The 25,539-nt window shown below is 43.3% G+C and overlaps 1 protein-coding gene across 3 annotated transcripts in view; it reads left to right on the forward strand.

The window, feature by feature from the left end:
* Positions 1 to 6,188: 6,188 nt before the first annotated feature.
* Positions 6,189 to 25,539, forward strand: part of LOC137375808 (cytochrome P450 26B1-like) — a 30,801-nt gene continuing 11,450 nt past the window's right edge. For 2 of the 3 annotated variants that reach the window (XM_068043290.1, XM_068043292.1), the window contains exons 1-3: positions 6,947 to 7,267; positions 11,109 to 11,333; positions 13,558 to 13,833. In XM_068043290.1, coding sequence (XP_067899391.1) covers positions 7,070 to 7,267; positions 11,109 to 11,333; positions 13,558 to 13,833 — 699 coding nt within the window. In that variant the 5' untranslated portion in view covers positions 6,947 to 7,069. Of the gene's footprint in view, positions 6,215 to 6,531; positions 6,747 to 6,946; positions 7,268 to 11,108; positions 11,334 to 13,557; positions 13,834 to 25,539 lie in introns of those variants that run through there. The other variant, XM_068043291.1, reaches the window with a different exon arrangement.

Raw genomic sequence — 25,539 nt, forward strand, 5'->3', positions numbered from 1 at the left:
AAAGAGTAGAAACTTACAGTGTTACTTCCATTTCAGTGGATGTTCCTGAGAAAGGACGTTTCTTTTAGAAGTCATTTTGGCTCGACCGATGCAGTACATGAACGATCATGATTTTTGTGAGTATCAGATGTGTGACTCAAATTAATATGAGGAGAAAGCAGGAACTGTACATTGTGTGCAGTTCACAGTAATCTATATAGCTTTAGTCATGAAACAATATTGGAATGGTCCTGTTATTTTATCTATACCTTGGAACTAGTAGTGCCTAATTATGATATATAATATACCAGAAATCACAATATCCACCACATTCTCCTGTCTCCTCTCAAAGGTAGAGATTACCACCTAACCCAATCAACTTGTACAGGTTAAATCTAAGCGTATGATATCTTTGCAAGCTGAATAATGCACAAAAGTCCTGAGGCACAATAAGATGCTACAAGTGTGTTACTTAAACAATAATTAGTCCACAAGAATTTAAAAACATTTTTTTAGAATGTGTTTCTTACGCAGCTTGGTAACTGATGGAATTTATGGATGGAAATGTCTTTTAAAGTTCTTCCTGAGGTAATATTGCTTGTGGATGTAATGGGTTCCCAATAATAATCATGGAGTTCAGTGCAACAGTCAGAATTACAGACAGAAGCAACCAGAGCTTATTTTTGCCATGGGAATTCTTTTATACTGCAATCAATTCTTTGAAGACAACAAACAAGCTGAGAGTATAACAGGGGATACATTCCTTGAAGTAAGGCTCCAGGTACAAGTTCTTGCTCCATTGGAGCATAGATCATATAATTGGCCCCATAGTGTTAATCTACCTATCTGCAAACCATGATCCCATTGAATAATGTTCTATACTGCGAACAAGACCTCAAAAAAATTGTCAGATCTCACAACTTGTGAGGTAGATCTTGTTGTGCTTTGAAATTGCAATTGCATTGTGCATTGTGTACTTTAGAGGCTGCTGTAGAACACACATGCTAGCAAAGAGAAAGTGAAACTAAGACAGAAGAATAAAAGGAGAAGCCTTCATGTTCAGCTTCTGCAGTCTTTGTCTCTCTGTCTTTAACTCTAACCAATACCAAACTCTGCTAAACTTCACTCTAGACCTGAGGACATCACAATGGCAATGTGATAAAAGAAAAAAGATGAAAAAAACAGAAACATTGCTTTCAGCTATGAACATGTTGGAAGCTTTTGTCTACTTTTACAGTCAACATTTTAAATTGCAGACTGTGTTAGAGTGACACACGGGAAGGTTGCACGGGAAGTGTATACTTACACACTGATCTCTCCAAAATAACCATCCTACACAAAAAAATTAGATCCTTGCAGAGAAGTTTCCTCTGAAAAGGAACGCAATCCCAGATTTCCCAATACAGTTATCACTGCATTGCTGATCAGTATGACGTTATCTATGCCCAATCTATGACTTTTTGCTGTGCATTCAGAGTCATCATCTGTATCCCCATGTTGGCAAAAGTGGTTGCAACATTTTGAAGGTGCAATGGCAGGTTTTGTAATCACAGATGATACATAGACATAGGCCTTACTTCTACACAATGGAGGTGAAGAATTAGAAGATATCTTTGAGAAACTTACGCCTGAGCAAAAAATGCACTAACGACCTACTTCACTCCCAAGAAAAGCACCATCTACAAAACCATTGTCTTCCAATGCACTCAACAAAGAAGAAAATGAGACAATTGACCAATATTGCATGTGATTGAGTGATTGAGGCAACTAGCAACCAGATGTGACTTTGGTGGTGTTGAACATGTCGAACATGGGAAATCAAAACACAAATACTGAAAGGCTGTTTTTCCAGTCAGCTAGGCTGAAAAGCACTCGAGAAAGACAGAAAGCCGTCAGAGCTGCGGGATTTAGCAAAATCACTATCGCTCTCAGAGTCCAGAGCTACTGCAGTTGAGGCTAACAGTAACTACCACACTCCAAGTTCAACTCCTGTGAACACTATTTATCATTCACGTGCCAGGAAACCACCTGCAAAGCAGCAACAGCCATCCCACAAACAGAGCTGCGACTTATCCAAAAAATGTTTCCATTGTGGCGGTGCTTACCCACACTGGACAGAGTGTCCTGCTACTGGTAAACACTGTAAATCCTGTGGAAAACCCAACCACTTTGCTCGTGTTTGTCATTCATCAGCAAAATCAACTACTAAGACCAATACCAACAGAAAGATGCCATGTATGTACCACAGCAAAAAGGCAAAACTTTAGCCAAAATAGAGGCGGATGACCCTGAACATATTTTGGAGCTCTCTCTCATACACAGTAAACAGCCACATGTGACTGTGATCATTGACTGCTCAGACATAGATGCCCTCATAGACACAGGAGCGTCTGTCAATGTTATGGGAGACAAAACATTCAACCAACTTCAGAATTGCCCCATTCTCTGCAAACCAGGGAATACGAAAATATTCCCTTACAACTGTGACAAACCGCTGAAAATCCTCTGCATTTTTGAAATGGCAGTCTCATTCAAAGGCACTAGAACAAAAGCTGTATTCTGCTTCATATCTGGAGAATGTGACACACGTATCAGTTTCCACACAGCAACAGATCTGCACATGATTGCTGTCACATATGCAATTTCTTTGCATAACAAAAACATTCTCAAACTGTATGCTGATCACTCCACTGGTATCAGAAAACTGAAAAGTATGACATGCAAGATGCGTGTCGACCCTAATATACCACCAGTTGCACATCAACGGTGCAAAAATACCATTTCATGTCAGCAAACAGACAGAGATGGAATTTCAATTTCACAGTCTGTGGAGTTTAGTGATTCAACTGGCTTCTAGCTGAATTCAGTGGTCCTAAGACTTTTAGTCTGAAGAGGTAGATGACTGATTCAGTGAGTCTCTTGGAAATAGCGAGGCAGATGATTTCCTCCAATGGGGTTTCTGAATGTAGCCAGAGTATGCAAAAGGTGGTCAGTCAACAAGCAGGATTTGAAAGCTTTCAAGTTGGAATGGAGAGAGAGAGAGAGAGGGACCCCCACTTAGAATCTGCTCATGTCAGACTCTGTAGTATAAGGGTATCAAAGGGTTAATCTTGAATGAATATAAAGATTACTGCCCACCATATAATGTAAAGATCACATGAGAGAGATACAAGAACAGTTACAGCATGGTTTTTGAAGGAGACACAGAGGCTAGTGTATAATTACTATACAATAAAGGTTAATGTTTAAACAATACAGTGTAAGAACTTCTCTGGCTAGACTCTACACAGTGGCAGCATAAAGAACCAAATATATAATATGGTGAACAGCGCTGGGATCGAAGTCTATACCCAGAAGAGAGAATTTGAAACAACAATCATCCTTCAGCCAGAAGAGAAGAAACTTTAAAACAAGAAGCTGAAGAGAAAAAACAAACTACATGCCATAGAAGGTGGAGAAAAGTTCCATAGGATGGAAGTGTAGCCGAGAAGCAAGTGATCGGGTGAGTCATTGTGCCAATGATCTAGAAATCCTGGTAAAACAAAGCCTTTGAAGAGCTTAAAAAATTAATTTTCTAAAGGCTCCGTGTAAGCGAGAAAGCAAAAACCAAGGGGAAAACCTTGGAAAAGCACACAAACTGAAAAAAAGTCTGATAGTGAAGAGGAAAAAAAACCCTGAACACAGCAGAGTCTCCATTAATGCAGCAAAGCTGAAGAAAACGAATCATTTAAAAAGTCAAGCTTGAAGGTAATAGTCTCTTGCTCTCAAAAAGCAAAGGGGAAAACCTTTGAACTATCCATCAAACAGTTCTGTCAATTCCAATAGGCAGATGTGTAAACATTTCAGTGAACTGTTTAAGCAAAGCGAAAACCCCTGGAGAACATATAAATAAACAAACAGGGAACACTCTCAAGCACCTGCTACACTCCATAAAAGCAAGTTAGCCTGACAAAAAGGAATTTCTTAAAGGGGAACACTCTAAAAAGTAAATAAGAATTTTTTTTAATGAATCAAATTATGGGAGTGCCAGGGAGTTTCAAACATCACAACGATCCAATCAAACTCAAAACTGGGTATTATGGAGGAAAAGGTTCCTCAGATGCAGAATTGCATTGAAATTGGACAACAAGTCCGAAACAGTACAAGATAATACATTATTATGCTTAATTGATGCTATAACTGATGATATAATAGCAAGACAATGTATTGACGAAACATTAGCCAAATTCAAGAAATTCTTAAATGCTTACAATTCTTATTTCAATCTACGCAGCAATAACAGACCAGTGCTGCGAGGTGAGAAAAGACCTTGCTTCAGGAAACCTCCTGTAACTGTTCAGTTCCTTCACCAGAGGGCTGAACAAGAGGCACCGGGAAAAAAGGTACACTGGAGTGGGGGAGGGTGTGGGGGTAGATCGAAAGATACCTGTAAAGCCTGCCAGCGCTGTGGTGCAAAAATTTCCATCAGGCGTGACCAATGTCCTGACAATAGAGCAGAATGCTTTTATTGCAAAAAATAGGGCATTTCAGTAAGATGTGTTGAAATAAAATCTCGACTATCTCAACCTCTAAAGGAAAAGTAGTTAAGAATAGAGAGGTCAATGAAGTTATGCAACCTCCTGCAGCAGACTAATCAAAGTATTTTCTGGGTGAGATCAATGATCAGAAACAAGCATTTGGTCGGCAGACATTTAGGTCAATCGACATATCACTCATTTCAAACTTGACACCAGAGCAAGTGTGATGGCCCTGTCAGACAAAGAGCCTTGGCTATCCACACACATTCTGCAACCAACAGAAACTCAGTTATATGGTCCAGGAGGTGCTGTACTTGAAGTAAAGGGGAAGTACAAATGACACTTCAATATAAGGGAAAGCAGCTATTCGAAACAAGTGGCTAATGCTCCACCATTGCCTTCATGGTGACATGTTCCTGATTTCAAAAGGAAGTTGGATGGTCACTTGAAAGAAATAAACTTGCAGGCCTATGAGCCTCCCAACCTGACCTGAGCACTGCAGAGAGTCCAGATTCACCAATGTGGAGAGAACCCACACAACACAGCACAGCCGCCATGCCACTCAAAGACTACCAGAGCGAGAAAGAGAAATGCAGCAAGTTCATACAGGAGTGCTACATGGACAGAGAACTTGGGAAGAAGCAAGTCTAACAAAATTGTCAGATTCCCAACTAGACCATGGGAACGGTTGGCGATGGATTGATTCTTCTTTGAGGGAAGATCCTATCTAATTATAGTTGATTACTTCTCAAGATGGATCGAACTTAAGCAGAGGTACACAACAACAACTGAAACAGTCAAGCAGTTTCCAAGAAGTTTTCACAACACATGGTATACCTAATCAGCTAGTATCTAATAATGGACCACAATTTGCAAGAGGAGGGATGTATTGTTTTAGTGCTTTGAAATTGCAATTGCATTGGTCATTGTGTACTCCTGAGGCTGCTGTAGAACACACATGCTAGCAAAGAGAAAGTGAAACAAAGACTGAAGAATGAAAGGAGAAGCCTTCATGTTCAGCTGCTGCAGTCTTTGTCTCATACCTTATACCAAACTTGGCCAAACCTCATTCAAGTCCCAAGGACATCACAAGTGTTAATGTCTAGATATGTGGTCTTCCAGCAAACATTTTGCTTTAGAAATCAGAGTCATTAAACTTACCAATTTAATGTTTGTTAATCTGTATTAGTTAACATTTTGGACATACTTAACTTATGTTAACTGCCTAATTCTTCCAACACATATGCTTTTGGCTTAAAAACCACTTCAGCACAGATCAAACACATTTTTACTGGCTTCCTTCCACCAAAGGGCTAGACTCCTAATCCTTAAAGGAACATCCCAAAACCTTTAGCACTACAGCACCGGGCAGAAGAAGTTAGGAGTTCGAATTCTAATGTTGCCGAATCCAGAAAATCACCTGTCCCAAATGCTTCATGCTTTACTCAGTGTGGTACCAAATGATGGTTATCCCTTCCTAAAATTGGGCAGATAAGTAGTATTTGTGTGAAGTGTGTTGAGAAGTTTCTGAGAGACATGATAAGGTGTTACGTAAATGCAAATCTTTTTTATAAGAGACACATCCTACATATAGGACCGGATGCTGAGTCACAGACAAGCTATACAGTATACAGTGGAGTTGTGAATTCCTGTAACTACTAAACTATTTCTTGTTAAATGCTGTTGCAATCTAAGGAAAAATAAAGTAAAAACACACGGTAAGTGGTACTTTGAGCAGAGTGTTGCTCTGAGACATATTCTCCAGCTGTAGAAAATGAGTAAAACTTAGCCTTGTCCTGATGTTTATAATGTAATCTTTTGAAGATGTAAAGTTTTATTAAAGCATTTCTAAATCATTTCTAGTCACTGAATAAAAGTGAATATGAGTAAAGAATGTGTTGGCAGCTCTGACTGCAGATTCTGTTGTATGTCAGTTGTTTACATTTATTTTCGATTATTCCCTTTTATCCTCGTACACCCGACTATTCTTTTATTGACTCTTTCTATGCAACAAACATTTATTTTTATTTTACAGCTTCATGTTTGAAGGAATCTGTCCAAAGTGTCAGGAGTATGTTGTAGCTCCCAAATAGGAGTCTTTTTTCAAACTCTTTTGGAAGAGTGGAGTGCCATCTCCAGCTGAACATAGGGAAAATGATCTACCTTCAGAATTCTCAATGACTCAAATCTCCACAAGATGATCACATCATCAGGACAGTCTCCATTTCCCCTCTCCTGTTCCCAGAATGGGTGAGGAGTTAGAGAACGTGACTGAGGGAGGTGGGGGGGGGGGGGGGGGAGGAGGGGGTGGGGGGGAGGGGTGATGGGGGGAGGTGGAAGAAGAAGTGATGCTTGGCCACACTCAAGCAAAATACCAAACCTCTGAGTATACTTTGATGCCTCTATATATTCAGATTATTTGTTAGTTCCAATTCAGACCTTCACAGTTGGTCCTGTGATGCTGCATCGCAAGACTCTTAAATCTACAAATAGATGTATTTTGTCCAGTTTGGTTAGCTCGATAGAATAAAGTTCTGCTACGCTCACAGATATTTTTGTTGAAAGGTTTGAGGATGGCCTTGATGGTACTGTTACCATTACTGATCAGCCTTTTTGCTCTCCTAGCGCCGATCATCCTTCTCGTGACTGCTTGCCTCTATCTCTGGCAGCTTCAATGGAATCTAAAGCGAGACAAGAACTGGGATCTCCCTCTCCCTCCTGGATCCATGGGACTTCCATTTTTTGGTGAAACGTTCCACTGGCTCCTACAGGTATGTCTGATTGCTCATCATACTAAGTAACATTGAAGGATAAGGTAGAAAAATTAAACTGTTTGTTCGTTAGGGTAAGTGTTTAGTTCTTTTATTTTATGTCTTTTTTTAGTTCTGTCCCTGTCCCAATTTGTACCAGTTTTACTCTTAGTGGTATGGCCTGGGTGACTTGTGCTGTGAGGAAAGCCCTAAAGGTGAACAATTCACTAATTAACAGCTTTTACATATCTCAGTGTCAGGTATCATACAGGCAGAAAAAGAAAGACTTGCATTTATATAGTGCCTTTCACAATCTCAGGACATCCCAAAGCACTTTGCAGCCAATGAAGTATTTTTGAAGTGTTATAAATGTAGGAAGCACAACAGCTGGGTCAAAATCCTGGAACTCCCTTCCTAACAGCACTGTGGGTGTACCTACCCCAAATGGACTGCAGCGGTTCAAGAAGGCAGCTCACCACCACCACCTTCTCAAGGGCAATTAGGGATGGGCAATAAATGCTGACCTGGCCAGCGTCGCACACATCCCTTGAATGAATAAAAAAAAACCTGCTGGTTTGCGCACAGTCAGATTTGCGCACAGCAAGGTCACAGCAAGCATCATTGAGATAATGAGCAGATAATCTGTTTTAGTGATGTAGGTTGAGGGATAAATATTGACCAGGACACCAGGGAGAACTCCCCCTGCTCTTCTTTGAAATAGTGTCATGGATTTTTTTAATGCCTGCCAAAAGGGCAAATCGGGTTTTCGTTTAACTTCACCCTCTGAAAGACAGCATCTCTGAGTGCAGCACTCCCTCAGTCCAGCACTGCAGCATCAACCTAGATTTTATGCTGAAGTCTCTGGAGTGGGACTCAAACCCACAACCTTCTGATTCAGAAATGAGAATATTAGTGAGTCACAGCTGACATACAGTTTACTGCAATCCAGTACTGCACAGCTCACTCATGTCAACTCCTGTACAAATGAAGTTCACATGGGGTGGAAGGCAACAATCCTCAAACATCTGGTGCTGCACAGTTATGTGTATTTCATTAACTCATACACAGAAGTTAAAGAGCTTGCATAGTGATGTGCTTGTCAGGATTAGACATGACTGAAAAGGACTACTGACGAGCTGCATTTATTAAGATATTGCTGCCAAGCTGGAAGTATCAAGGAGTGCACAGAAATAAAATCAAAGTACGAGAAATATGCATTAGGTCAGTTGTCATTCAGAAAAGACTAGCTAACGCTTCACTGATCAAAATTAAAAGAGGGGGAAAACAAGATCTAGCACACAGATATACTGGACTGGATTTTACAGCCCCCTCTCCCCACTCCCGACGTCGGGGGTTGTGGTGGGGTGGGGGTGGGAGGGGTCGGAAAATGCTTCTGGCAGAGGCCTGCCACAGGCCTCGGCTCCAGGAAAGCCCGGCCCGATATTGCCATCGGCAGCAAGGTCTCGTGGCACCACCCACCCCCGCCGCTCAGCAACAGGAGACAAATCTACATATGCAAACAAATTTAAATCCTTGCATTAAAGAGCATCACGCACCCGCTGTCCGTGCCACACCAATATTAGTGCTGGTGGCTGGCACTCCTGTGCCTTCGGATCCCCGACCGGGGATCTGAGGCGGAAAACTGGTAAGGAGGGAGGAGCAGGTAAATTTCTCAGTGCGGGGGAGCGGGGTCAGAGTAATTTCATTGGTCTGGAGGTGATGGGAAGGGGCAAAGTTTATAAAATTGATCAGCTTTGAGGGGGGAAAAGTCGGGAGTACAAGGTGAGTAAGTGATTTGTGGTGTGTGCAGAGGGCAGGTTATTATTTTCATGGTTATTGGGTGGGGTGTGGGGGAGAGGGTCAGAATAAATTTATTTCATTTTTAATAAACATTGTTTCTTTAAAAATGTAAATTATAATATAAGGCTCAAAGCCCTTTAAAAATGTGCCAGAGCCTGCACAGTCGCGCCTGGCGTTGTTGCTGGGGATGAACCGCCCGCCCCCTTCACGTCATCGGTGGGGGGCAGTCCGCCCCGGCAATTTAAATGAGCCACTGGGCTGAATACCACTGCGGCTCCGTGACGAGTGCAGGCCGCCATTTTTGAAGCTCGCAGCCAAGATCAGCGGCAAGCATTTAAAATCCAGCCTTAGCTAACTTCACAAAGGGTGGCGAATGGGTTAATAAACTATAGCAAATGTCAACCCCAGAACAAAAAAGACAAACAAAAGTCATAAGGAGAGGCGGAACAAAACATCTTCAAAGTTTGTCTGTGGTCTATTTCGCAACATTTTAGCTTCACTGAATTTTTTATGAAAAAAATTTGCATTTCTTAAAATAGTTTACAATGTGTTCATGTGACATTCCTCTATCCATTGTTATAAAGGACACAACAACTAAATTAAAATAAATGGATTAATGTCCCTGTTAAAATAACAAATGTTGGTGAGCATGTTAAATATTCATACATCAATATTACTGACAGACATATCTAGGTTTCAATTTTTTAGGACTGTATTGCCCAAGCAAACATGTTTCAAACAAACTAGGTCAGATTTTGTCATCGTTGTGCTGAGCATGAAGGATCACCAGGCCTGGTGAATAGTGGGAGAGCGGGTGGGGGAAAAAAACCACACATGGGGGGAATTTAATCCTGGTGGCAGGGGTCTCGACATCCGGAGAAACTGACTCCAAGATCCCCTCGTCGCCTCCTCTATGGAAGGCCCGCTAAATTTAGTGCCAATCAGGCACTTAACTGGGCAGCGGCGGGCCTTCCATGGGATCAAGGACACCGGAGCTGGACATCTCGCCCTTGCAGAGCCAATCAGAGGCAGGCAGCTGCAGCGCCACTGCAGAGTGGGTGGCTGCTATCGCAAGTGCACCTGCCAGAGGCCCATGAGCATCGCTGGAACCATACCTCAGATAGGTCAGAGCAGGAAGGGTCTCATGGGGTGGAGGTCGCACGGGAGGGGGGTCAGCAGCAAGGGCAGGGGGTGGCCCTCAGCAGCCTGCACAGTTTTCTGCGCCGTGCTTTCCATGTGTGACGGGGCTGCCCACCACACAGCTAATTGCAGCGGCGGTAGGGAGAAGCCCGTAATAGGATATTAATTGCCCAGTTAAGAGCCTCAATTGGCCTTCATCGGTCTATTCCGCCCCTGGCAAAATCTCTTGGCGGCGGGGAGGTGATGGGCCCTCCGCCCCATCACCTGTTGTGATTCTATAGGCCCCCCGGCCTCCGATCCAGCCTCGGAGGTAGGGGCGGGGGCATAAAATCCAAACCAAGGAGTCAGTAAGAGGGGTGATGCAGACACATAGAACATATCCTCTACAGGCATCCAAACTGTTTGTACAGCTGTGCATAATGTGACCCTCCAACCACACATAACGAAATATGAAAGTGTCAAAGAATCAACGCCCAAATGTCCTCATCCAGAAAAGATGAAGCACCTGAGTGAAAATCTGACAGTCTCTATTATCCATGGGGCAAATTCTATGCTCTCAGCAGCAAATTCCCCTCAAAGTCACACACAACTCCAATTTGGAAATATATCTCCACTCCTTCACTGTCGCTGGGTCAAACTCCTGGAACTCCCTCCTTAAAAACTTGGTGTACCTACACCACATTTTCTGCAGTGATTCAAGAAGTTGGCTCACCACCACCTTCTCAAGGGAAATTATGGCTGGTCAATAAATGCTGGCCTTGCCAGCAACATCGCATGAACAAATGGAAAAATACAGGTTTGGGTCATATGCTTGCTATCTAAAGAAAGTTGAAAGCTGCTAGTTTGAAAGAAGTAAAATGTCATCTTCATTGCTGACGCTTCTTATTATACAGTATGTAAGTTTTGCCCTTACTTTTTACAGGGCTCCAATTTCCATGCCTCTAGAAGGAAGCAACATGGAAACGTGTTCAAGACGCATTTGCTTGGGCGACCAGTGGTGCGTGTCACTGGTGCGGAACACCTGCGTCGGCTGCTGCTCGAAGAGCACAATTTAGTTGGTGCCAACTGGCCACAGAGTGCCCAAGCCATCCTGGGTTCCACCAGCCTGGCAAACTCCACTGGGGACATCCACCGTCACAGAAGAAAGGTACTGATTCGACTAGAAAACTTCAAACCTCTACCTCCAAAAGGATATTAATTGTCAGGTGAAATACACAAACAAAGATTTGATGTTGTGGACAATAAAGTTTAAATGCTAAATTAATTGAAACATTTACTTCATATCCTTGAGCCAAATGATTTGTAGTTTGACCTTTGACTGTCTCTATGTGAGTGTTTGCATCTCTTCCAAGCTAAACGAGGTTCATCACAAAGGTATGTTATTCAATGTACTGTCAGTTCCAACACTGCCTAACCAGGACTGCCATTAACTCGGGGTAGGGGCATCATCTGTAGCAACTGGGAATTCTCTTGCTTGAGGCTAGAAAGTAATGACTTCAAACTGTTCCTAAGGGAAGAGTTACTCATTCATGGGTATTTATATGCCAAAAAAGACGAAAAAGTGTTTTGTTAAATGCTGTTAGCAAAACTTCGATATAAATTCTATATAATATAATATTTCATCAGCCTCCCCATTGCGCATTCAATTATAGTGAAATTCACCACATAACCACTTAGGTTAACAACATCTGAGGAAAAACATTTCTGAACTTTTATTAGCACCATTAAATTCATAATATTTTGTAGAGACATCCCAGTCACTCCATATGTAAATGCAGCACATAGCGTGATTCTGAGTAATGAGACCATGAAAATGCCTGGCTATTTCTGTGGTCTGTGTTGGGGCAGCAGAGGGAATGTTACAATTAGCATCAGCACGAATCAGCCACTAAAAGGTGTACACATATGAAGGTCAGGTGAGAATAGAATCAGGCTCCATTGTGATGCCATTGCTGTTGAATAGGCTGCAGACACTCAATTCCCTGGCCACACAAGTGCCAGGCAATGGCCATCTTCAACAAGAGAGAATTTAACCACTTTCCCTTGACATTCAACAACATTACTATCATTGAAATATGTCACATCGTCATCTTTAGGGTCTCCATTGACCAGAAACTTAACTGAACTGCTGTCCAGTGATTGCTATCAGTTCTCAAACCAAACCCCAGCAAGACTGAAGAAAAGGAGGAGGGGAAAATGTTTTGTGATTCTCAACATCTTATATCATAATCATACTTTTACCACTCTGGGCTTCATGATTTTTCCAGTAATCTAATGTTGCAGCTGAGAATCAAAACAGAATCAAGAGAGGAAAATAATGATCCAAGATGCCTGTAAATGAGAAAAGTAACTGATATAAAATATTTAGAATACATTTTTCTCCTCACCTGAATTTTTCTCTTTAATTTTCTGCCTGTCCATTTTGATTTTCCCATTTTCTGTCACATTTATTTTCATTGTGTTGTTTTTAAGTAGTTTCGTTTTCAAAAATTAACTGCCTTTCACGCAAAAGCAAAATACTGCGGATGCTGGAAATCTGAAATAAAAACAGAAAAGGCTGGAAATACTCACCAAGCCTGGAGCGTCTGTGAAGAAAGAGAGTGAACAAAAGGTGATCGACCTGATATGTTGACTCTGTTTCTCTTTCCATTGATGCTTTTTAAGCTTTCCTGTCAAGCTGATCTCTGAGAGATGAATATGCATTTTTTTTTTAAATGAGTGTATGAAAGCAGAAATAGAATCTTGCAGCTAGCACTGAAAGAATTTGCCTGTCCTCATCCTCTCTATAACAGCAAGGCTATATATTGTCCTACAATGATCACCTCATGAAGAATTAAAATATGGTGCATTGTGTATGCTGGTAAATAGCTTTACTGCCATGTCTGAATAAAAATGGGGGTTGCACCAGCACATATTAGAGAATCACCTTGTCCAAGGTGAAAGACTCCTGTTTATCAATAGGGTTAATGTATATGGATCCATTTTAAAGTATATTTTGCAGTGTTTGAGAATGGTGTTTTCACCATGAAAATTGTACACTCATTTTTCTTTTCCTATCAAACAGCTGATGTTCATAGAAATATTTATTCACATGGAGGAAAAAATTCAGACAATGGATAAATAATTACTAATGTGAAAAATATCTACTTCTGTGATATTTATTGTTTCACAATCTGATCTATAAGGCACACCTTCCCATCTCCTTGAACTTTATACACTGGTGCAACTTTATAGTGTTTATATGGTACTGGCAACTGTAGAATAAGGGGCAACGTATGTTTCAGATTTTATAGTAAATGCTAGACTCCAGTCTGCTGAGTGTTCCTTAATCCAAACCGTATCCCTTCAACATCATTTTGATTTGTTGACAGGTCTACGCAAGAATTTTCAGCCATTCTGCTTTAGAGAGTTACCTGCCACGAATCAAGCAGGTGGTGGCAGAGACAGTGAGGGACTGGTGTGCCAGGGAATGCCCTGTCACCGTATACCCAGAGAGCAAGAAGCTCATGTTCCGCATAGCGGTGGCAGTACTGCTGGGATCCTCGCCAAGCGACAAGGAGCTCACCGACCTGTTCACCATCTTTGAGCAACTTACCAAAAACATTTTCTCGCTGCCCCTGGATGTCCCAGGCAGTGGCTACAGAAAGGTATGCTTAATTCTTGCCATCCACCACATTCTCCTGTGATTCGGGCAATGTTGCTGAAGGGCCTCTTCGATAGTGATGCAACTTCAGAAGGTTCTTACTGTAATGTCAACTGTAAAATAGTTCTGTGCCAAGATAATACAAGGCATTTGAGCACAGCTTCAGGAGCATGTTGTTCTCCAATTATCCAGTGAGCCTTCCCTTCCTTTCTCCTTGTAGGGAAATGCTAGACCTACTTGGCACCTCTCCTGATGATGTGACTGAGAACTGGAAGTCACTATATGCGTTCTACCCCTTCAATGTGCAGTCTGGTGGAACCATAACACACAGCATCTCTTGCACATCTTGATTGCCACTGCTCCACCTTTGGCAGCCATACCTTCAAATACCTAGCCTCCAAACTCTGAAATTCTCTGCTAAAGTTCTCTGCCTCTCTATTTCTCTCTCTTTCTTTAAGACACTCCTTGAAATCTACCTCTTTGGCCAAGCTTTTGGTCACCTGTCCTTATATCTCCTTATGTGACTCAGGGTCAAATGTTGTTTGATAACGCTCTTCAGAAGTGCCTTGGAATGTTTTACTACATTAAAGGCGCTATATAAATAAAAGTTGTTGTGCTGTCCTTGCACTTGCTGCTGTTCCACCCCCATTTTAATGCAAAAGAAATCCTCCTCCCTGTGGTTGAATTCAGTATGTACAACATATGTTATTAAGATATTATAGGAAGATCACAAAATACATACTGATGAGAAAGGGCATTTAGCCTGTCTCAGATTGGTAGGTGCAATTTGGGTACCAGCCAAGCGGAACACTGCTTAGTTCCTACCTGTCTGGATCTTAAACTGTTTAGGAGAGAGCATGTTTGGATAGATGCATGTATGGAGCTATCTCCCAAAATGTGAAGAGAATTCACACTCTGTAAACATTTAATGGACAGTCAGATAGGTTTACTTAAAATGTCCAGATGTCCCACCAAACTTTGTAAACCAGGTTTGAGACTAGACTGGATTTATACTCCATGTAGTGACAAAGCAAAGGAGTGTGAGTCTGTCCCCTCATTGGACGCTCACTGCGAAATCCCAGTTTTCCGAGGCAAAATAGGGAATTCCAACCTCTGGACGGACTGGAAAATTTTAATGTGGCAGTAATGCATTATGTAAGTGCGCAAGCACTTACTTTATCACTGCAATATCAACCCTGTATTATAAAATTAAATATATAATACCCAATCTCTGTAACAGTCTCCCCCCCACTTCAGTCCTGCAACCCTCCAGGATAGCTGCACTCCTCCAATTCTGGCATTTTGCACAGCCCCAATTTTCATCGCTCCACCACTAACATAATGTACCGCGCTCTATCTATTGTACAGCATTTTTCTTTAAAAACAATGTTTCAAGTACCTCATTCCTTGTTTTCTACTGTCTCCAGGTCCCACTGTTCATTTTGGAGGTGGGACACATATCGCAAAAACTGACTCTTGAGCAGTGGTTCTCATAGTGTGGTCCACAGACCACTGGTGGTCCACAAGGATCCTCCAGGTGGTCCCGGGCTAGTCCAAAATGCAAGTCAGTGATGCACAACTCTACGGCCAAGGCCAAGGCCATGTACAAGAGAACAAGAAAGAACCCTCAGTCCCATCACCTCATGTGATGTTAAACAACCAGACCGGCTCCCCTGTGTGCGGCATGAGTTGTCATAAGTGCGAGCAACAACAATAGTCTTGTAAGCATAATTTATGTTACTGTTGATTTTGTTTGATTAATATAGATGTAAGATAAGTATTAGTTTCTCAGAAGATTATAGGATGTTTCAAATAAACCTGTTCTCTTGTAGTATTAATGTTTACAATATTAAAATATCTATACTTATGTTTCTGGCATGAATTAATAATTTACTTACACTTCATAAAAATATAATGCACATTAATTTATTATATATATTAACGAAAAGCAGAAAAATATTTATAGTTTCCATAAGTTCCATTAATTCAGATGAGCTTTTTTGTGGTGGAAAGTAAAAGCGGGTGGGGTAGGACTGGTAGGTGGTCCATGGGGCCTTTTGCCCCACCTAAGTGGTCCGCAAATGAAAACGTTTAAGAACTACTGCTTTAGGGGTCACTTTTGCAGTCACATGAGGCTACGGCAAATAATTGGACTATGTAGCGCCCCTAAGGAAATCCGAAACTCAAAAATGTCGCCCGAGTCATTTCTGACCACTTCCGACATGAGCCACGCAGTGCCCCCTGACTGATAGGACATTAACATAGGCATTCCATGTGTGCACCAGAAGCATGCAGATTGAGTGAATTGTAACGTCAAAAAATCTCTAAAGCTGACTTGGCGCATGATTACCATCTTGGATTATGCAGTTCCTGTTAACGCCCTCTCTTATTCAATCCCGTGAGAGGGCGGCACAGTGGCGCAGTGGTTAGCACCGCAGCCTCACAGCTCCAGCGACCCGGGTTCAATTCTGGGTACTGCCTGTGTGGAGTTTGCAAGTTCTCCCTGTGTCTGCATGGGTTTTCGCCGTGGGTACTCCGGTTTCCTCCCACCACCAAAGACTTGCAGGGAGTTATGCGTGGAGTCAGAGAAAATGGGTGAGATTCTAAACGAGTACTTTGCATCGGTATTCACCGAGGAGAGGGACATGACGGATGTTGAGGTTAGGGACAGATGTTTGATTACTCTAGGTCAAGTCGGCATAAGGAGGGAGGAAGTGTTGGGTATTCTAAAAGGCATTAAGGTGGACAAGTCCCCAGGTCCGGATGGGATCTATCCCAGGTTACTGAGGGAAGCGAGAGAGGAAATAGTTGGGGCCTTAACAGATATCTTTGCAACATCCTTAAACACAGGTGAGGTCCCAGAGGACTGGAGAATTGCTAATGTTGACCCCTTGTTTAAGAAGGGTAGCAGGGATAATCCAGGTAATTATAGACCGGTGAGCCTGACGTCAGTGGTAGGGAAGCTGCTGGAGAAGATACTGAGGGATAGGATCTATTCCCATCTGGAAGAAAATGGGCTTATCAGTGATAGGCAACATGGTTTTGGGCAGGGAAGGTCATGTCTTACCAACTTAATAGAATTCTTTGAGGAAGTGACAAAGTTGATTGATGAGGGAAGGGCTGTAGATGTCGTATACATGGACTTCAGTAAGGCGTTTGATAAGGTTCCCCATGGTAGCTTGATGGAGAAAGTGAAGGCGCATGGGGTCCAAGGTGTACTAGCTAGATGGATAAAGAACTGGCTGGGCAACAGGAGACAGAGAGTAGCAGTGGAAGGGAGTTTCTCAAAATGGAGACGTGTGACCAGTGGTGTTCCACAGGGATCCGTGCTGGGTCCACTGTTGTTTGTGATATACATAAATGATTTGGAGGAAAGTATAGGTGGTCTGATTAGCAAGTTTGCAGACGACACTAAGATTGGTGGAGTAGCAGATAGTGAAGGGGACTGTCAGAGAATACAGCAGAATATAGATAGACTGGAGAGTTGGGCAGAGAAATGGCAGATGGAGTTCAATCAGGGCAAATGCGAGGTGATGCATTTTGGAAGATCCAATTCAAGAATGAACTATACAGTAAATGGAAAAGTCCTGGGGAAAATTGATGTGCAGAGAGATTTGGGTGTTCAGGTCCATTGTTCCCTGAAGGTGGCAACGCAGGTCAATAGAGTGGTCAAGAAGGCATACGGCATGCTTTCCTTCATCGGACGGGGTATTGAGTACAAAAGTTGGCAGGTCATGTTACAGTTGTATAGGACTTTGGTTCGGCCACATTTGGAATACTGCGTGCAGTTCTGGTCGCCACATTACCAAAAGGATGTGGATGCTTTGGAGAGGGTGCAGAGGAGGTTTACCAGGATGTTGCCTGGTATGAAGGGCGCTAGCTATGAAGAGAGGTTGAGTAGATTAGGATTATTTTCATTAGAAAGACGGAGGTTGAGGGGGGACCTGATTGAGGTGTACAAAATCATGAGAGGTATAGACAGGGTGGATAGCAAGAAGCTTTTTCCCAGAGTGGGGGTTTCAATTACAAGGGGACATGAGTTCAAAGTGAGAGGGGAAATGTTTAGGGGGGATATGCGTGGAAAGTTCTTTACGGAGAGGGTGGTGGGTGCATGGAACGCATTGCCAGCGGAGGTGGTAGACGCGGGCACGATAGCGTCTTTTAAGATGTATCTAGACAGATACATGAATGGGCAGGAAGTAAAGAGATACAGACCCTTAGATAATAGGTGACAGGTTTAGATAGAGGATTTGGATCGGCGTAGGCTTGGAGGGCCGAAGGGCCTGTTCCTGTGCTGTAATTTTCTTTGTTCTTTGTCTTTGTTCTTTGTTGCTAGGTAAATTTGCCATTATAAATTGCCCCTAGTATAGGTAGGTGGTAGGGGAATATAGGGACAGGTGGGGATGTGGTAGGAATATGGGATTAGTGTAGGATTAGTATAAATGGGTGGTTGATGGTCGGCATAGACTCGGTGGGCCGAAGGGCCTGTTTCAGTGCTGTATCTCTAAATAAAAAAAATAAGACACCCCCCCCCGCCCCACCTCCACATTCGTGCTGTTTAAGGGTTTGACCATCGAACTTTCAGGCGAGGTGCTTTTGTCTTAATTTTGCTGGTGCAGAGTTCGTGGAAGTACTGTGTTCTGTGTTATTGGAGTTTTGCTAACTTTTTGGATTTACAAGGGAGTGGCATTGGATTTTGACAAGGAAGCCAGTGGAGTTGAAAGGCCTGTCAGGAAAAAGCTTGCTTCAGTAATGGAGGCTATAGTTGCAGTCCTTCTTGGACTGTAGCATGACTTGGAGATGGAGCAGAGGCAGCAGAGAGGGGAAGCTGTGCACTGGGAGTGGAGGAAGAGGGATCTCAAAAGAAGGCTTCCCAAGGGTAGGAAGCATTTCTCCTACCTCCACCTCAGCCAGGAGCAGTGACTGAGATTCCTATATTTCACCAAGTAGGTGGTCACTGAATTGTGCCATCTCCTACAACCCTACCTGTATCCGCACAGCAGGGCAAGGATGACAATTAGAGTGGCCGTCGAGATCTACGCCAGCGGGATTCTTCCAGGAGGGAGTAGATGATGTTAGTAACATCTTGCAGTTCGTTGCTCATTGCTACATTGGGGAGGTGACAGAGGCCCTGTACAGAAGAAGAGGGACTTCATTGTTGCCAAATATTTGGGTTCTGTATGCTTGCCGCTGTATTGAGTCTACCAGAGAGGGCCTTAGACTGTAGAATTTAAACATTAATATTTATTTCATAACACCTATATACACTGCACCTTCGCCGATGTGTCTCTGTCCTCGAGTCTCTCCCACATGATCTCTTAGCTCATCATGGTGAGCAGTCATCTTCACAGTCTCTCAAGACTTACCCTTTCATACCCTTATACTACGTCTAACCCCAAGTCTTTATCCCAATGTATATTTACATACATTCACTTTTTTATTTACATACTACCCCATTTCCCCCAAGTCTTTGCCTTCATAGATTCAACCTATCAAGGAGGCTTCACAACTCTCCCTGATCTTGTTGTCGTCAGATGTGGAAGATTGGTAGTCTTTTTCTGAACTCTTGTGTCTTTACTTGGATGGCCTTCATTGAGGTTTGTAATATTTGGTGCTTTTTGAATATTCAGTTTATCATCTAAGTCGTCTAAATGAATGACTGATTGACATATTTGCTGCAAAGAAATGATTCCTTCTATTTCTCTGTATAGAACCTCTTGAGTTCGTAGTTTATAAGATCGCTGTTGATTCTCATCTTTCTGGAAAATTACCCCCTTCTCTATTTGGGTCTCATATCCATATCTTTTGCCCTTCTGATGACATTGGTAGGTTTCTTGTACAGTATCTTCTGTTATAATTATGGGTCTGTTTGTTTCGATATGACTTTTCTTTGTCTTGTACTTTCTGGTAATTCTTGCTTTGTAATCCTGGAGGTAATTTCTTGGGTAGTTGCATTCGAAGTTTTCTTCCCATTAAGAGTTCTGATGGCTCTAATCCGCATAATAATTGCGTAGTGTAGTAGGTCAGTAGTGCTAATTGGAAAACTTGATTTTTCTTCCACATAGCTTTAATGGTTCTGACTGCTTGCTCAGCTTCTCAATTTGATTGTGGATACTTAGGAGAACTTGCTAAATGAACAAATCCACATTGTTCCGCAAAATGCATGAAATAATCCTTTGCAAATTGTGGTCCGTTATCGGATACTATCCGGTCAGGTATACCATGTGTTGTGAAAACATCTTGCAAAACTCTGATGACTACTTCAGTTGTTGTTGTGTACATCCATTTAACTTCGATACATCTTGTGAAGTAATCAGCTATGATTAGATAGGATCTCCCCTCAAAGAACAATAATGCAATCGCCAACTGTTCTCATGGTCTAGTTGGGAACTGGGTTGAAATGAGAGCTTCTTTTTGATCTTGTCTGTGTACCTGACAAATTTGTTGTCTTTGCTTCTTCCCAAATTCTGTTTGTGTAGCACTTGCTGTGTTTCTCTTTCTCGCGCTGGTAGTCTTTGAGCAGCATGGCGAGCTGCACTGTGTTTTGTGGGTTCTCTCTCCATTGGATGGGCTCTCTGACAGAGTCCAGACTCCCTGCAGTGCTCAGATTGGGGTGGGAGGCTCTCCTTCTGTCCTGGCTCCTGGATTCCTCTTGTTTAACTTTTTTAACTTTCTCTCTAAGGTGACGGTCAAACAAGCTCTTCTGCTTCAGAGGGAGAATTCCTGATTTCTTAGGACAATATCTGCTTTCCCTTATACTGAAGTGTTGCCTGTAACTTCCCCTTCACTTCAAGTACAACCCTTCCTGGGCCAAGTAACTGAGTTTCCATTGGTTGTAGAAATTGTGTGGAAAGTCAGGGCTCTTTGTCTGATAAGACTGTATCATGAAAACCCTATCTGCCAAATGGGAAATATTAATTTCATCGGTTGGAACATTGCATTAGATTTTTACTGGAACTTCTTCCAAGTAGCTTTTTAAAAAAAAGTAGATTGGCAGCCAAGATGGCCACTGCAATTTACATTTGAAACACCAAAAGATCAGACTGAAGATGACAAGTCTGAGTCAACCTAGTTCGATCAATAGGGTGCTCTTGGTTATTAAATTACCTGGAATGGCCTTATCAGCACGGTCGTCAGGAACCTTCTACACCCATTGACTTTAAAAGAGCCAACTCCCCACCCCCGCTCCAAGTGCTACTGGAAAGCTTGAGGTGTAGCTCAGTGAATCTCAGAGAAGATTCCAGAAAGACCTCATTAAAACAACTAAGGGCTGTTGTTACAATTGCTCCGGTATCGAGTTTGAAATTAGTGATATGTCCGTTGACATATATGTCTGCTGACTAAAATGCTTGATTCGGATCATTGATCCTGCCCAGAAAATATTTCAATTGGTCTGCTACAGGAGGTTGTTTAACTTCATTTACCTCTGTATTCTTAACGACTCCTACTTTTCATTTAGAGCTTGAGGTAATTGAGATTTTATTTTGGCACATCTTGCTGAAATGCCCTATTTTTCTGCAATAAAAGCATTCTGCTCTATTGGCAGGACATTGTTGACACCGATGGGAACTTTTGGCGCAACATTCCTGTTAGGGTTTAAATGTGTCTTTCGCTTCCCTGTCACCTCCCCCCACCGCACCACCCCCCAACCCAACCCCCCCGCTCCCCCACCCCCTAGGGCATCTTTTTTCCTGATGCCTCTTTTTCATCCCTCTGGTGAAGGATCTGAACAGTTGCAGGAGCTGTCCTGATCCAAGGTCTTTCTTCACCCCGCAGGATTGGTCTGTGCAGACTGAAGTAGGAATCACAAGCTTTTAACCCTGTCAAATTTGGCTAATGTTTCCTTGATACCTTGTCTTGCTATTATATCATCAAACATAGCACCAATTAAATATAATAATGTATTCACTTGCTCTGCTTCCAACCTGCTGTCCAATTTCAATGCAATTCTATATCTGAGAAATGTTTCCTCCATAGTACCCAGTTTTGAGTCTGATTGGGTCCCCCTCTTTAAAACTCTGCAGTATTCCCAATTCATTATCCATGTTTTTTTAATTTCACTGACTTTTTTTAGTGTTCCCCTTTAAGGAACTCTTTTTCAGGCTAGCTTCCTTTAATGGAGTATAGCAGGTGCTTTCAAGTGTCCCTTGCTTTTTTTAAGTTATTCTAGGTGTTTTCCCTTTGCTTAAGCACTCTCACTATATTTGTTTGCACAGTTGCCTAATGGAATTGACATAGCTATTTGATAGACAGTTCAAGGGTTTTCCCCTTTTTTTGAGCTGCAGCTTATTTTTTATTTCAAGTTTGGCTGACTTAATGTGCAGGTTATTTATTTTTCTTCTTCATGCTTGGCTACAATAATGGAGTCTCCCTGCTGTGTTCGGAGGTTTCTCACATTTTTTTGCAGTTCGTATGCTCGTAGGGAGTTTCCTGCTCTTTGCCCTCATATTCAGTCCGAGTGAGACATTCAGTTTTCCCCGTTTTTTTTTCACTGTTGCCTTTAGGAAATTAATTTAAAACTCTTCAAAGGATTTTTTTTCTCGGGATTCCTCGACCATCAGCACAATGACTCACCCGATCAATTGATTTGCAGGCAGCCACACTTTCGCTCTATGGAGCTTCTCTCAGCCTTCTAAGGTCTGTAGTCTATTTTTCAGCTAGTTATTTTAAATTCTCTCTTCTGGTTGGAGGATGCTAGTTACTTCAAACTTTTTCTTTGGGGTGTATGCTCCCACGGCTGATCACCATGTTATATGTTTGGGTTCTGTATGCTTGCCACTGTATTGAGTCTACCAGAGAGGTTCTTAGGCTGTAGAATTTAAACATTCATATTTATTTCATAACACCTATATACACTGCACACTAGCCTGTGTGTCTCCTTCAAAAGCCGTGCTGTAACTGTCCTCGAGTGTTTCCCACATGATCTCTTACATTGTCATGGTGGGCGGTAATCTTTACAGTGTCTCAAGATTAACCCTTTGACACCCTTATACTACAATTGTCTTGTCTCTGATCAGAGGAAAGCAGGAGGTGAGAGTGCATGGATGTGCCAGGCTAGCGGCATTCCTAATGGTGCAGGGTGCAATCGACTGCACACACATTGCTCTGCTGGCTCTTCATGCGAACAGGGGGATGTTTGTAACTGCAAGAGGTACCGCTCCATTAATGTCCAGTTGGTGTGTGACCAGACGATCCTCTCAGTGAATGCCTGCTGTCCTAGCAGCAGTCACAACACGTTCATCATGTGGCAGTCACCAGTACCTGCCTTCTTTGAGCCACCATGAAGAACCAGAGGCCGGCTGCTGGGTGACAAGGGATACCTACTATACACCTGGGTAATGACTCTCCTCCGCTAGCCAACCAGGAATGAACAGCACACCTATAATGAGAACTATGCACCAATCAGGAATGTTGTGGGCAAACCATCAGTGTCTGGACGCAACAACTCTACTGCCTGGAGCACTCGGCAGGGGTGGGGGGTGTGTGGGGGGACACCCTCCAGTACTCACCAGAGTATGTGTCAAAGTTTGATGTGATCTGTGGTCACATTCCACAGCCTTCCTATTATGAGGGTGCAGTCCTTGGCACAAGGCCTTCGGAGACCACCGCAGGAGGAGGAGGAAGCAAACAAGGAGGAAGAGGAGACAGGGTGGATGCATCCGAGATGCCTTCACTCTGGTCAGACTCTCTGCAAATGAGTACTCAGACTCCGGTTCCCATACTGGGCTGGATTTTAAGATCCCACTGCCGATTTTGAGGCAAGCTCAAAAAATGGCAGCCCGTAAGGCAAAGAGCCACCACGATCTCCCTCGCAGCGGCTCATTTAAATACCAAGGGTGGCCCACCCACCAATCACGCGGAGGGGGCAGGCTGTCCGCCCCCGGCATTGGCGCAGCTGCCTGTGCACAGGCACTGGCGCCATTTTTAAAGGGCACCCAGCCATGCCAGCTCATTTAAACTTTTATATAAGTATGCCCCAAAAGATATGTAATAAATTTCTAACACCCCTTTCCCACCCCCAATAACATTTACGTTAATAATTTGCGCTTTCCCCACAAAACAATTACCTTTTAAATTTGACTTCCCCCCCTCAAGACTGCACAAAGTTTCATGTTCACCCCTTCCCACCATCCCCTACACCCATTATGTTTATTTGATCCCATCTCTCCCCTCCCCTACGGAAAGTATTAACTCCTCCCCCCTCCCCACCAATGTCACGCCGCCTTTCCCTGGGTGGGGAATTGAAGACGTGGGAATGCTGGCCGCTGCGCCGAAGATCACGGCGGGCCCAGCAGATTGCAGGTAAGTCCATTTAAATGTATTCATTTTATTAATTTGAATATTTAAATTCAGGTCCCGTCGCCCAGTGGCAGGGGGGCCGCCACGGAGCCTCGCCACCACCGGGAGGATCGGTCCGGCCTCTCTTGGCATCAAAGTCCGTGGCGGGCCTCTTCCAGACCCATCTTCAGGCCTCCCCTGCCACAAATCATAATGCCAGGGGGACAATAAGATTCAGCACACTGATCCTGTCTCTATATTACCCGCTAAAGTCCATGCAGTGCCAGTATCTGAGCTAGCAGCTGCAATTGCCAAGTCAAGTGACAGTGCTTCGGTTGCAGCTCTCGCCCATCCTCATGAGGGTGCAATGGCAGACCAGGCAGTAGTTCTTGGGTATCTGAAAGCAGAAAAGCAGATTGGGAGTGTTGGGGTGAGAGAAGGGTGGGTGGAGTGGAAAGCAAGAGGTCCCTGATCACACCATCTGCATTAAACTTCATGTCAGATAGCAGGGTAAGGGTGAGGTGGGTTTTGAGAAAGGGAAAAAGGCAGGAACATATCAGCATCCCGAATGTTCTCGGCACATCGGATGAAATGGCCTCAGTCGCAGCCATGCCCATGATGCAGAGCACTAACTCCTCCAGAGGGCTCAGGTAGTGCAGCATTGCCTGTGCCCTGCTGGTTCTATGCTTCTCCCTGCAATTAGGGGCCACCTTATCCTGAAAGATAGATGGATGTTGGGATGATGTGCCTGCCAAAGCTGAATAACTAGAGGTATATGGAAGCAGTGAGAGGTGGGTGTATGGCTGGCAGCATTGGTACATGAGTGAGGGTGAGGTGGAGTGTCTGAAAGTTCAGCATCAGTCCTGATTGCTAGAGATTGCTGATGAGTGGGTGATTGGCGTGTGGTGCATTGAGCAGTGTGAGAGGTTAACGGTGCAATGGGTAGGAGATGTCATTTTAATGATGTATTCACTGACCTTGTAAGGTCATTGGTCTTCTTGCGGTACTGCAGTCAGATCTTTGGGGCCAGACTCTGGGAATTGACCTCCCTGTCAACCTGATCCCATTCCCTTCTCAGGGTGTACCTTGAGGGTCTCCTGGCTCCCTGCAGAAACATGGCATCTCTCCTCCTTTCCACCTCCATCACTATTACCTCCAGCATGCATTCAAAATCCTGGGAGCTGCTCTCTGACCTGTTGCTCCATTATCCTTCCAGCTAAGTCTTCCAGAGACAGTTGCAGCAGCTTCTGTTAAAAGCTTACAGCTCCCCTTTAACAGGGGCAGACTGCCATTAAGAGGTCCAGGCTAGCTGTGTACCATGTCAGCTATGCATGCACCTGGAGCCCCTGCTTAGCATGCAGCCAGTCAGCAGTGTATTTCACGCTGGGCTACGTCATTTGTTGAGCACTGTCTGCCTCACAGGGTAATCAGG

The sequence above is a fragment of the Heterodontus francisci genome, chromosome 12 (assembly GCF_036365525.1).
Source record: "Heterodontus francisci isolate sHetFra1 chromosome 12, sHetFra1.hap1, whole genome shotgun sequence".
Classification (NCBI taxonomy): Eukaryota; Metazoa; Chordata; class Chondrichthyes; order Heterodontiformes; family Heterodontidae; genus Heterodontus; species Heterodontus francisci.